We start from the raw sequence: 12,549 nt of genomic DNA on the forward strand, positions 1-12,549 counted from the left end.
CACCAACTAGGAAGAAGCAGAATGACAAATGAAACAACATTGTCTTGTCATTGTCCACTTTGGGGTGGCTTACAACACCAACTTACAAGCCAGTTTTGAGATCCCTCCCCAGACACCTCAACGCCCACTCACATCTTCTGTGACTTGATCTCAATAGGTCACATGATCGGGTGAGCCAAGGTCTCACAATAGTTTCACCTGAAAACTCTGCTGATAATGACCCACACCCTTTTCACACCTTGGCTCATGTGATGAGGCACATAATCAATAGCGGGTCAACGGCCCTCTTAAGGGTTAATCCCACTAGGGATTAAATACTCCACCATTTGGTTTTAGAAATGAAGAAGCTTCTCTGATGAAGGTGAAACATCTTCAAGAAACCTAAAGAAATCCACTGGCTTTTCTTTCCAAGCTACTTAGATCTGTATACAATACGTATACAATACTGAGCATTTTGGTTACACCTTTGGTATAACAGCACATTGACTACACCCGTTTTATAGCACCCTTCAAACAGGGTGTAGCAATCAGGCAACATTTATTTGAGTCAATGATGATAAACTAAATAACACCCGAGCATCTCATATTGTCTTGTTCTCTGTTGTGAAAGGTAAAACTATAGATTTGTAGTTAAATGTTATACAGCAATAATTCTTAGTTTAGGAAGAAGAAGGTACTAGAAGGTCGCAGAGCCATGCAAGCTGTTTGTGCACTAGAGAGATAAAGTGACGTTCAAGTGGTTGTCTAAACAATGAGTGCTGTGCTGCATAGTTGGATGACACAGAGATCATTTTCCCAACAACCTATTCCCACCAGGCCGTTCCTAGAAAGGCTGCTCAATAACAATTCCTTTAACCATAGACACCCATAGGGACATTCAGCAGCTAAGTCAATATGTTCAGCCGCACTCTTTGTTTGTGCAATTGTGCGTGACCCATAATTTGTTGAGGTAATCTAGAAAATAAACATGCAAGGCACGCAGATGACGGCTGTCTTAAAGGCTTCATTGTACTTTCATTGGAATTTCCATTAAAATATATCCACCACTGTTTGTCCGTATGAGACATGAAAGAACTGCATGGTATCAGGTATCCCCTGATTCTTTGTTAGTGCAGCTCTTTCCTGTTTATATAACTGTAGCATTTAATTAGACGCAGATTATGGTTGCATCTGCCTGTCACACTTATAATGCCCATCGGTCCCATATAGATATGCTGATCCCAGTTTCATTTCTAATGTCCACCATATGTCTGGTTGGCTTGCCTATCACAGCAGAAGGTCTCAGCCAGCGGGTACTAATGAAGCTGTAGGGCAAGAAGGGACGAGAAAAATAGAGTTGCATCTTTTTAATCTCTATTTTCTCTCTTCCCCTCCCCCCCGCCCACCCAGGCTCACACAATCCCCACACACACACTCTCCCTCTCTGTCTCTGTTGCTTTACTCCATCTCTTCTACAAGTGGGTCATACTTCCCGGGTCAGGCTGAGATTGAAGCAGGGGCCACTGGGAGTTGTGGTTGTTTCTGGCTGGTTGAGTGAGCATTCATGCGTAGGTGTATGTGTGTTGGTCGTGATGTTCATTAATAGCACAGCTAATCGCTGCATAGGTCCGTGTCCCCTTTGAGGCACTGATAATTGATTAGTTAGTTTGATGGAAGAGGTAGTTGTGTATGCCGCGTCATGTCATGCATCAGCGTCCACCCCTGACATTGACAGGTAACGGGCAGGCCACGATTTAACGTGTGAAAACTTTCAAGGGCAAAAGACAGAACCAGTCTGTCTGACACTGAAAACCAGACTTTTTAAAATGGTACAGGCTATACAATACGTGTGGGGAAAGAACCATTTTTCTTTTTTATTATTATCCTTTTGGGACAACAAATCACATCCTTAAAAAAATCGAATCACAAGTAAGTAGTGCTGGATATTGGATAAATAAAAGGTGGTGCTCTTTTTCATTGTCTAAAAATGAATTTCCTCTTAGCCTGGAACAGTTATTTTAACCTCAATCCTTAATTCTTTTTCAGTAAAAAATGTGCTTACACACCTCTTTGTAAGTGCCTCAAACACTTATTTTTTTAAAAGCCCAGCCAGCTGTTTGAGTTTCTGGTTGAAACCTCACTTGCCTTTCAATGCAAGTAAAAACTGCCGTCTTTTCAGAGGATGCAGTTCACGATGCTTAGCAGGAAAAGGAAACCCCTCATAAATGACACTCAAACTCTCTTGGGGTTGTCTCACGTCTCTGCTCTCTCTCTTTCAGGCATCAGCACATTGATAGCTAAAGGCGTGTATGACGCTGCCTTCCCTCTTCACGATGTAAGTGCAAAGTCCCCTGAGACGCTGATGGTTTTAATGTGTTTTACTAGATTTCAATTTTCAGTGAGTGGAAACATTCTTGGAGTAGAAATCTTACACTCTGACAAATGACGTAGCAAAATACTGACTAGTGCAGGAATTTCTCAAGTTTTGAAATTAACGGGTACATATAATACATAATTGGGCCTTGAGGCGACTTATGTTGTGATTTGGCGCTATATAAATAAAATTGAAATTGAAAATTGAAATATAAGGAAGAATTACTGTTCTGTGTTAATTTTTGATTATCTAATTATATTTTGTGAGTGATAATTCAATTCAGTTTTATTTATACAGCACCAAATGACAACAACAGTCGCTTCAAAGCACTTTGTATTGTAAAGACCCTACAATGACAGAGAAAAAAGCCCAAAAACATATGACCCCCTTTAAGCTAGCACTTTGCGACGGTGGGAAGGAAGTCTCCAAAAGTTGATTCTGTTCATCTGGACGTAGCGTTTTGTGGAAGAAACGTTTCGTGACTCATCCAAGTGACTTCTTCAGTCTGCAGTCAGCTGACTGCAGACTGAAGAAGTCACTTGGATGAGTCACGAAACGTTTCTTCCACAAAACGCTACGTCCGGATGAACAGAATCAACTTTTGGAGATTTACTTACCTGGATGATTGAACATGCATCAAGAAGTGGGAAGGAAGAACTCCCCTTTAACAGGAAGAAACCTTCAGCAGAACCAGGCTAAGGGAGGGGCAGCTATCTGCTGTGACAGGTTGAGGGTGAGTGGAAGGAAATTGGACAAAACATGTACTGAGGAAGAGAGCCAGAATCGAATATCTGATAATTAAATGCTGAGGCAAAAACAAGTGAGTGAGAAAGAAATGCTAAGTGAATCATGGAAAGCCCCAGCAAGCCGTGTCTATTGTAGTGTTTAGTTACACTAAATTCAGGATCACCTGATCCAGCCCCAGCTAAGCTTTAACAAGAGGGAAAGTTTTAAGCCTGAACTTAGAAGACACTCTCTCTGCTTTTAAGTTCAAGCTGGGAGCTGGTTCCACAGAAGAGGGGCCTGAATGCTGAAGACTCTGCCTGTCATTCCACTTTTTAAATATCTTAGGAACCAGAAGGAAATCTGAGAGCTAAGTGCTCTACTGGGGCCTGATTATTTAAGACCTTGTTTGTGAGGACAAGGATTTTAAATATAATCCCAGCTTTAACAGTGATTGAAGAGGAACCAGTATGGTGGAAAAAAGCTGTTTGTAGTCCCTGTCAGTACTCTTGCTGCAGCACTTTGGATCATTTTTCCTAGAACAAATAAATGCATGGAATAGTTTTTCAGCATCACTCTTAGACAGGATATTTCTATTTTTTAAGAGATTGCACAGATAGAAGAAAGAAGTCCTAAATATTTGTTTAATATAATAGATTCCTTACGGTGATACTGGAAGCCAAGGTAATGAGGCCAAGCAGCCATCAGATTTCTAAGATCCTTAGGAGTGAGTCGAATAACCCCAGTTTGATCTGATTTTAGAAGCAGTAAATTAGAGGTTATCCAGTCTTTTTCTTTAAGACATTCCTGCAGCTTAGCTAATTGGTGTGTATCATTTACTTTCATAGATCCCCTGAGTTTCATCTGCATAGAAATGAAAATGTATGTCTAATTATGCTGCCTAAGGGAAGCATGTGTAATAGAATTGGTCCAGCATAGAACCCTGTGGATCTCCATATTTAACCTTAGTGTGTAGAAAAATCCATTTAAATGAACAAATTGGAGTCTATCATGCCTTCTCTGACCTAAAATGATAATTTCAGTTTCTGAAAAGTCTTTGGCTCTAAATTAAAGATGTACACTGGCATGGCCCCGTGGTTTAACCAGCTATAAAACTGACAATAACTCTGACATCTAACTTGATTGATATTAACACTTCAGACAACCTCCTCTTACCACATTATCTGCTCTTAACAACTTCAAATACTGTATTTCTACATGTTTTCCACAAGTGCACTGTGCTGCCTGTTGTCGTGCGCCTGTGTGCACTCATGCTTTTCATCCTCTCTTCTCACTGCTCAGGGTGACTACAAGGTCATCGGACACCTGGAGGAGAGGAACGACAGACAGGTGCGTTGACTCAGCCTTTCATTCCTGTCACCCCCTTTGTTCCTTTAAGTGATGTGGTACAGCTATGAAAACTCAGTCTCAGTCAAGTCAGCTGTCCAAAACATGTTAACTCCCAGCAACTCAAAAAGGGACCTCCACTTTTCTGAACAACTGAGCTTTAGTTTGCCATCCTCATCTCATATTTAATTTGATTTTCTTCCAACATCTGTCTAACGTGTTTACAAAACTCTCAAAGTGCAAAAAAACAGGATCCGACTCAAATTTCAAAGCAAAATATTAATAGAAAATTGAAATGTGAAAATTGAGAGGATTAGTCTTTATCCTTGTGTTTACTCCAGTTTTTGTAACATGTTCTAGTTCAACCACATACCTTGTTAGATTTTTATCTTTTAAGCACGAGGAGCACCAGGCTTCATAATGCGGTTTTCCTCCTCTCTTACTGCATTTCACTTGGCTGCAGGATAATGTTACTTATACTGCAGCTTGTTGGCTTCATCCACTGAGGTTTAATTCGGCCAATCAGAATGTTACTGCCTACAGATGAGCTCTACCTCTGAGAATCATTTTCAACTTACAACATGACAAAATACGCCCACACTGAGACTCTGACTCTCTCTCTCTCTCTCTCTCTCTCTCTCTCTCTCTCTCTCTCTCTCTCTCTCTCTCTCTCTCTCTCTCTCTCTCTCTCTCTCTCTCTCTCTCTCCCCCTCTCTCTCTCCCTCTCCCTTTCTCTCTATTGCTTTGTCTTGTCTGTCAGGTTCTGCATGAAGAGTGGGCTAGATACTCAGCCTTTTACAAGTACCAACCCATTGATCTAGTCAGGTAAAGTAACCACAGCATCAACACGAAGACCTCCGTTTTTCTTTTAATTTAATATGACTCTGCCATACATGATTAGTGAAAGATGTACATGGGGACCTGCCAGGCACGGGAGCCGCCGCCAGTCCCCTCAGAGCCCTTCCCCAAACAGCAGCTCAATTCATGTTTATGCCATTCACCTTTATCCACTAAAAAATGCTGTCAAACCTAAAATAAGAATGTCGGCCAGCTAGTGAAATGGTTCTTAAGATATTCACATGCCCATTTGTTCTTTGGTGTTACTAGTCACCATGTGTATACTGGTCATGAATGATTCCTTACTAGCCAAACCACCTTGTAAGACTGACAAATCAAGAATTTATATTTGTTTCAACTGCAAATTTTATATCTCAGCCTGACCCAATATTGACAGACTCAGGAACATAGAGGAGATTTTAGGAGCACAGAAGTTACTCTAGGAGAGCTGGACAGGGCTGTACCCATTAGCAGGACTGGTATGTGCTCAAGGAGGAACAGGATGAGCACTACCAGAGCTACAAAATGACCTCCAGCAGACTTCATACAGGTGGCCTGAAGGCCCGATGTCCCTTGTGCTCACTACCTGGCACTGTGGAGCCCATTTGACATTTACCATAGAACACCAGTCATAGCAGGTCCACTACTTGCACCCTGTGCTTTTCATAAATGAGAGCAGGTTCACCCCGAGCACCTGTGACAGTCGTGGGTTTGTAGAAGCTGTGGAGAATGTAATGCTGCATGCAAGCTCATTTAGTATGCCCTGTTTGGTGGTGGGTCGGTGATGGTCTGGGGAGGCATATATCCATGGAGGAATATCCACAGACCTCGACATGCTGGGTGTTGGCACCCTGACTGCCAGTAGATATGGGGATGAAATCCTTCGGCCTGCCGTCAGACCCTACACTGACGGGTTTCACCTAGTGCTCGGCTTCATATGGTGAGAGAATGCAGGCAGTTGCTTGAATATGAAGAAACTGATACCATTCAATGACCCCCGTACTCGCCTGACCTAAATCCAATAGAACACCCAATAGAGTAGGCTGAGGGCTAAAATACTATGTACTGACACAATTATTGACTCAGCAAAATTACACAGAATGAAGAATGTTGCTTATCTCATTACATGTGGACACATTTGCTTTGTGGTAATAAACCTCTGACAATCATAAAAACTTGATGCTGCTATTTACTATATATTCTGTTGATTTGTACTTCTAAATAGTATAACTAAATAGTGTAACTAATTATACTATTTTGATTACTCTGCAGTAAGTAGCACAGATTTATCCATTGTTAAGGTTAATTAAGTCCATGTTGGAGTCTTTAGATCTTGCTCAGGCAGAATTTGTACACCAGTCTTTAAGAAGCAACTATTAAAGGCTTTGCAGAGGTAGGAAACACCCTAAATAATAAGAGCATTAGCCCTCTTAATCTATTTTGGGGTCAAACACAGCATCAGGATCCTTACACCTGTTTTACATACTAATTCCGTCTGCTGTGCCCTAACCATGAACTGCATTATTCCTTACCCACAGGAAGTACTTTGGTGAGAAGATCGGCCTTTACTTTGCATGGCTCGGCGTGTACACCCAGCTGCTTGTACCAGCTTCCATAGTGGGTATCATTGTGTTTGGCTATGGAGTGGCGACAATGGACACTAATATACCAAGGTACATTAGAAATCCACTGCAAAAATCTCTAGTTTTACTGTTGCAGTTTCATTTGAGAGAGAAAATCATTGTACAATCCCACACTGTAAAAAGTGGTTATGGAATGAGATGTTCCCTAAAATACGGATTCTAGCATAATGCAGAAAATAAGGATTTGTTCCTGCCATTGCATGCACATATGCCCATACACACATTTACTAGACAGGGATTGCCCAGATACCTGCTGTATCTGGCTTTAGTCAGGGTTGTGTGGGTGGCGCACAAAAGGCTCAGCTGGCTCTGTGTGCGTGTGTGCGTGTGCGTGTGTGCGTGTGCGTGTGGTGTGGTGTGTGTGTGTGTGTGTGTGTGTGTGTGTGTGTGTGTGTGTGTGTGATGAAGTGGAAGGCTGATAATTCAGCCTACACCAAGTATGAATAGGGTCAAAGTAGAAAAGCTTGTGTTGTGGTTATGTGTTAAAAGTTCCATTCATTTATTGTGGTTAAATGTAACAGACCCAAAGATCCATGCGCCTTTTTAGCTGAGAGTGAATCCACAGACAGAAATATAGAGCCTCAGTTAATCTTATAGTCATAAACATTAACACTACACCACATGTTATATAATGGTGGGCACTCTAGATTTGATATTTTTTCCCCCTCTTCTTCAGTCTGGAGATGTGTGACCAGCGTCTCAATTTCACCATGTGTCCTCTGTGTGACCGAGCATGTGACTTCTGGCATCTCAGCACTGCCTGTGGAACCGCCAAAGCTTCACACCTCTTTGATAACCCTGCCACTGTCTTCTTTGCCATCTTCATGTCTCTATGGGGTAAGGTTATGTGTTTTTGCATATGCATACCGAGATGACAGGTGGGCTGGTTATGAAAATGCTCAGAGATACAGTCCTGATCAAAAGTTTAAGACCACTTGAAAAATGGCAAATAACATATTTGGCATGGTTGGATCTTAACAAGGTTCTAAGTAGAGCTTCAACATGCAACAAGAAGAAATGGGAGTGAGACAAAACATTTTTTTTGAGCATGAAATTTATTGAAAACAATGCTTAAACTGAAACAGACTGTTTTACAGCTGATCAAAGGTTTAGGACCACATGCCTTTAAAAGGCCAAATCTGTGCAAAATGTGGATTCATTGTCATTTTCTGTCCGGTAGTCATACTGTCATGGTGTTCTGATGGCAAAGGCAAAATGTTCCCTTTTTGAACGGGGTCGGGTTGCTGAACTGCATAAGCAGGGTCTCTAGCAGCGCACAATCCACATTTTTGCACAGATTTGGCCTTTTAAAGGCATGTGGTCCTAAACTTTTGATTGGGACTGTATCTTATGACCTGAATTTTATGTCCTGAGAGAATCTGTATAAAATTACATGAGACTGAACACTAAGGAAGGAGCAGCAGGTTAGAGTGGTTAAGGATAGAGATGGAATTCTACTAATGACTGAATAGAGTATGCTGAGAAGATGGAAGGAGTACTTTGGGGAGCTCATGAATGTAAAGAACATGACAGAGGAGGATAAATGGTGTATTAAGAAGTGCAGAAGATTAGTAAGGAGGAAGTGAGGACGGCTATGAAGAGGATGAAGATTAGAAAGGTGGATGGTTCAGGTGGCATACCTGTGGTGGTATAAAGATGTGTAGGAGAGAGGGCAGTGGGATTTTTAACCAGACACAATCTTGGAGAGTGAGAGCATGACTGAGGAATGGAGAAGAAATGGCTGATGTGCAGAGCTATAGTACAGCAATCCCCAACGTTTCTTGCGCCATGCACTGGTTTAATGCCCAACAATATTTTCACAGACTGGCCTCTAAGGTGTTGCAGATAAATACAACAAAATAAAACCGGTAACTGTACCAAAAAAAAGATTTATGCATAACACATGGGAAAAGACCCAGGGAAACTGAGTTAACGATAAAAACAATAAAAAAAAAACGATAAAAACCCTGAGAACCATAAATTTCACACCCGAGCCTCAACTCTCGCAGCCAGATACCAAACGACTCACGGACCAGTACTGGTCCGTGGCCCGGGGGTTGGGGACCGCTGCCATAGTAGATACAGAGGGATAAAGTTAACGAGCCACACCATGAAGCTGTGGGAAAGAGTTGCTGAAGCTAGGTTAAGAAGAGAGGTGACAATCAATGAGCAGCAGTGTGGCTTCACATCTGTAGTTCTTTCTCAGCATGATGTTTGGGTGTTGATGGAAAAGTATAGACTGTCAGAAGGAGCTGCACTGTGTCTTTGATGGTCTAGATAAAGCATATGAGAGGGTGCCAAGTGCGGAACTGTTGTACTGTATGAGGAAGGAGTGATAGAGTGAGAGTGCTGGTAGATGACATGTATGAAGATGGTAAGACAGCTGTGAGGTATGTGGTAGGATTGACATATGTCTGAGCTTTGAGTGGGATTAATCAGGGATCGGCTTCTTGTTTGCACTAGTAATGGACAGGCTGATTAATGAGGTCAGGCAGGAGTCTCTGTGGGGTATCATTTTCACAGATGACATTAAGATCTGTAGTGAGAGTAGGAAGCAGGTGGAAGAGAGCCAGGAGAGGTGGAGGTATACAGTGGAGAGAAAAGGACAAGTCCCTGGAAACAAGACAGAATAAGTTTGTGTGAAAGAGAGGGTGACGGGTGTAAGAGTGAAGCTGCACTCAGCAGATGTTTTGAAGATAGATGAGTTAAACATCTGTTGGCAGCTATCCAAAGCAACATACAGCACATGAGAGAGGTGAATAGGTGATTTTGTTGATAGCAGCAAGTGTGAAAGCAAAGGTTTGCAGGACAGTAGTGAGAGTTACTATGATGTCTGGTTTGGAGACTGGTACAAAGGCAAGATGGGAGGTGGAAGATGTTAAATCCTTCATTGGCAATGACCAGAATGGACACGATTAGAAATGAGTATATATGTTACAAATAAGTCACAGGAACAGCTCAGGTTGGGCAGCTGTAAATTTAAATTACACCAAGTCACTGTCAAAGAGCAATTAGGGGACAAATGCATTATTTCTCTCTTGCTTTCTTGCTTGCCCTCTATGTCGTTGAATCAATTGAAAAAGAAGTAGTTTAGTCAACTCTAAAATAAAAACTTAGGGTCAACTTTTAAGTCATATGATGCAGTTGGAAACTTGCAATTGGAGATTTACGAAACTGTAACCTTTATTAAAGTTCCTCGTTTGTGTGATTGTGCAGCGGTGCTATTTCTGGAACAGTGGAAGCGACGTCAGATCAGTCTGAGCTTCAGCTGGGACTTGACAGGCATTGAGGAGGATGAGGTAAATGCTTTTTAAAGTGCAAACATAAACGCATCAAACCTACAAAATTAGCAGAAAAATTTCTGAACATTCAGATTGGCAGAGGTTTTTTCTTTTTTCTTAACCAGTTTCACTCCTACAATCTGTGTGTGGCCACACTACCTCCTCCTGCAGTGACACTTAACATTGGCACTAAATGCATTATCATCTAATGCTAATCCCACACTAGCCTGGAATGTACATGTGGCATACACATAGATGCCCACATGAGAGTCAGATAGAATGTCCAGAACCTAACTCCTTCTCACTCCTGTTTTCTTTCAGGAACACCCCAGGCCAAGATATGAGACCGTCCTCCTGCAGAAAAGACAGAAGAAGCAGAACAATAAGAAAAAGAAGAAGAAAAAGAATGAGGTAGGAAGGCAAAGAAAACAAAGCTATACTATTAAAGTGCTTACTATAGGAACGTGTTATGGTAACAAGTCATGTTTTTTAAATTCAGTGATCTGTATACATAATACAAATATGAAGGAAATATATTTCCTTTCACCCAGCTGGTTTTCAACATGTCCAAGATTATCTCATGACTGGGAGTGATCTAGATTCTCTGTGTAAACCAGGTCAATCACACTGAGTCCTGTTGGCCCACATACTTTTGCAGTGGTAACAGATGGCTGCCTGCTGCTGCCAGAGGGAAGCAGGGAACTGGTTCACATGACACAGGATCATCATTACACCATCCCAAAATTGATTAGGGAAGAAAAATAGAAAAATTTAAAAGATCTTCCTGGGAGCTGATCATATATACTGTAGTTGCAACTCAGGATTTAGTATCTTGCCCACAGATACTTTGGCATGCAGGCTGGAGCAGCCAGGAACCCACCCAACCTTCTGATTAGTGGATGAACCACTCTATCTCCTGACCCATAACCACAATGAAGAAATTGATAGAGCTGTTAGTGTGCCACTTAAAGATTCCTCACCATCAATGGGTTCAACTTCTTATACGTTGGCGAAAGACTTGCGAAAGTTAGCTGCAGGTCCTTCGGTGGCTTTCAGCCAATCAAATATGGGACACTCTTCAGAGCCAATGCACTTTGTGTTTGACCAGGTGTTTCCTCAGATTTGATGTGTTGCCATTTTTTTTCCCCTTCATTTTCCTCTGCAAATGTTACAGAGAGCAATCGTTGCGCAATTTTTATTTTTATTTTTTGAAAGCGTAACCACACCTGAGAGATCTTTTGGTTAACTTGAGTGATAGTTAGTAATAGTCATGCTCTTTCTTACGCTTACCTAAAATTTGGCACCGAATGATTTAGTGTGAGTTGGTTTTCAGTAGATAATTCAGTCAGTACCCTAAAAAGTACAGAGTTTGGTACCCAACCCTGACTTTATCAGAGTCTTTCGGTCCTTCATGTTTTTTTTGTTTTTTTATTTTTTATTTTTTGACTTTTAACAAACTTGTATTAGGTAATATAATGTGGAGTACAGGAATGCTTGTTGCTGAAAGTGTGCCACACAGATGGTCCATTAAAAAGGAGGTGTGATTCATAATTAATAGAATTGTTGTAAATCGATGTGACTTAAATAAATATGTTATATTTTATATAAACAAATATGCTTTATGTGCAAAGAGAAAAACATCCTCCAAGCTTTTGAGTGATAGTGGGTGTGTCTGTCTGTCTGTGTCTGTCTGTGTATTTGTCTGTCTGTCTGTGTGTCTGTAACTTGTCCCCCCTGTCTTTCAGCCAGCAAAGCAGGAGGACGGGACAGTGACAGGGAAGGACAGATGGAGACAAAAACTACTGTCAGCCATGTCTGCAGGAATACCGGTAACCCCTCCTCTCCTTCCCCTGTCCTCTTCTACCACCTGTCCTTTTCTTTTCCCTCCTGCTCCCACCTTGCTTTCCCTATCCTTTCTTTCCCCTCCTGCAGGCTGCTGTCTGTTCTTCTCTTCCTGTCCCATCCTCAGGGTGCTACCGTTTCCACTTCACAGGTATTTCTTTGTATGTTTTCTAGCATACCCCTTTTAAATATATCAATCCAGGTATGTGATGACCACAGCAGGAGTTAAAATTGCCCATATAGTTGGGCTAGTTGATGAACCCGAAAGCAGAGCACAGATATGAGCAGGAACAGGAAGATTGCGTATTTAAAAAAAAAAAAAAAAAAATATTCATTGTTGGTGGGAGAGAGTTGGGTTTGAATGGAGGTCACGATGAGGTTGAAGCAATAGGCAGGGCCAGGGCACCAATGCAGCTAAGGACTGCTGTATGAGAAGTTCAGAGAACAGAGAGCTCAGAACTGAGAAAGATAAGAAGGGGCTTAGGCAGATGAATGCTGCAGACAGAGAAGAACAGGTGTTGGT

At 41.6% G+C, this 12,549-nt stretch overlaps 1 protein-coding gene across 7 annotated transcripts in view; it reads left to right on the forward strand.

Moving 5' to 3' along the window:
* The window catches only part of ano2b (anoctamin 2b), a 72,034-nt gene that overhangs the window by 29,666 nt on the left and 29,819 nt on the right, over positions 1-12,549 (forward strand). For 6 of the 7 annotated variants that reach the window (XM_026146593.1, XM_026146594.1, XM_026146597.1 and 3 more), the window contains 8 exons: positions 2,259-2,314; positions 4,379-4,426; positions 5,184-5,248; positions 6,799-6,933; positions 7,580-7,740; positions 10,120-10,202; positions 10,506-10,595; positions 11,930-12,013. In XM_026146593.1, coding sequence (XP_026002378.1) covers positions 2,259-2,314; positions 4,379-4,426; positions 5,184-5,248; positions 6,799-6,933; positions 7,580-7,740; positions 10,120-10,202; positions 10,506-10,595; positions 11,930-12,013 — 722 coding nt within the window. The remainder of the gene's footprint in view (positions 1-2,258; positions 2,315-4,378; positions 4,427-5,183; positions 5,249-6,798; positions 6,934-7,579; positions 7,741-10,119; positions 10,203-10,505; positions 10,596-11,929; positions 12,014-12,549) is intronic. The other variant, XM_026146595.1, reaches the window with a different exon arrangement.

The sequence above is a fragment of the Astatotilapia calliptera genome, chromosome 17 (assembly GCF_900246225.1).
Source record: "Astatotilapia calliptera chromosome 17, fAstCal1.2, whole genome shotgun sequence".
Lineage (NCBI taxonomy): Eukaryota > Metazoa > Chordata > Actinopteri > Cichliformes > Cichlidae > Astatotilapia > Astatotilapia calliptera.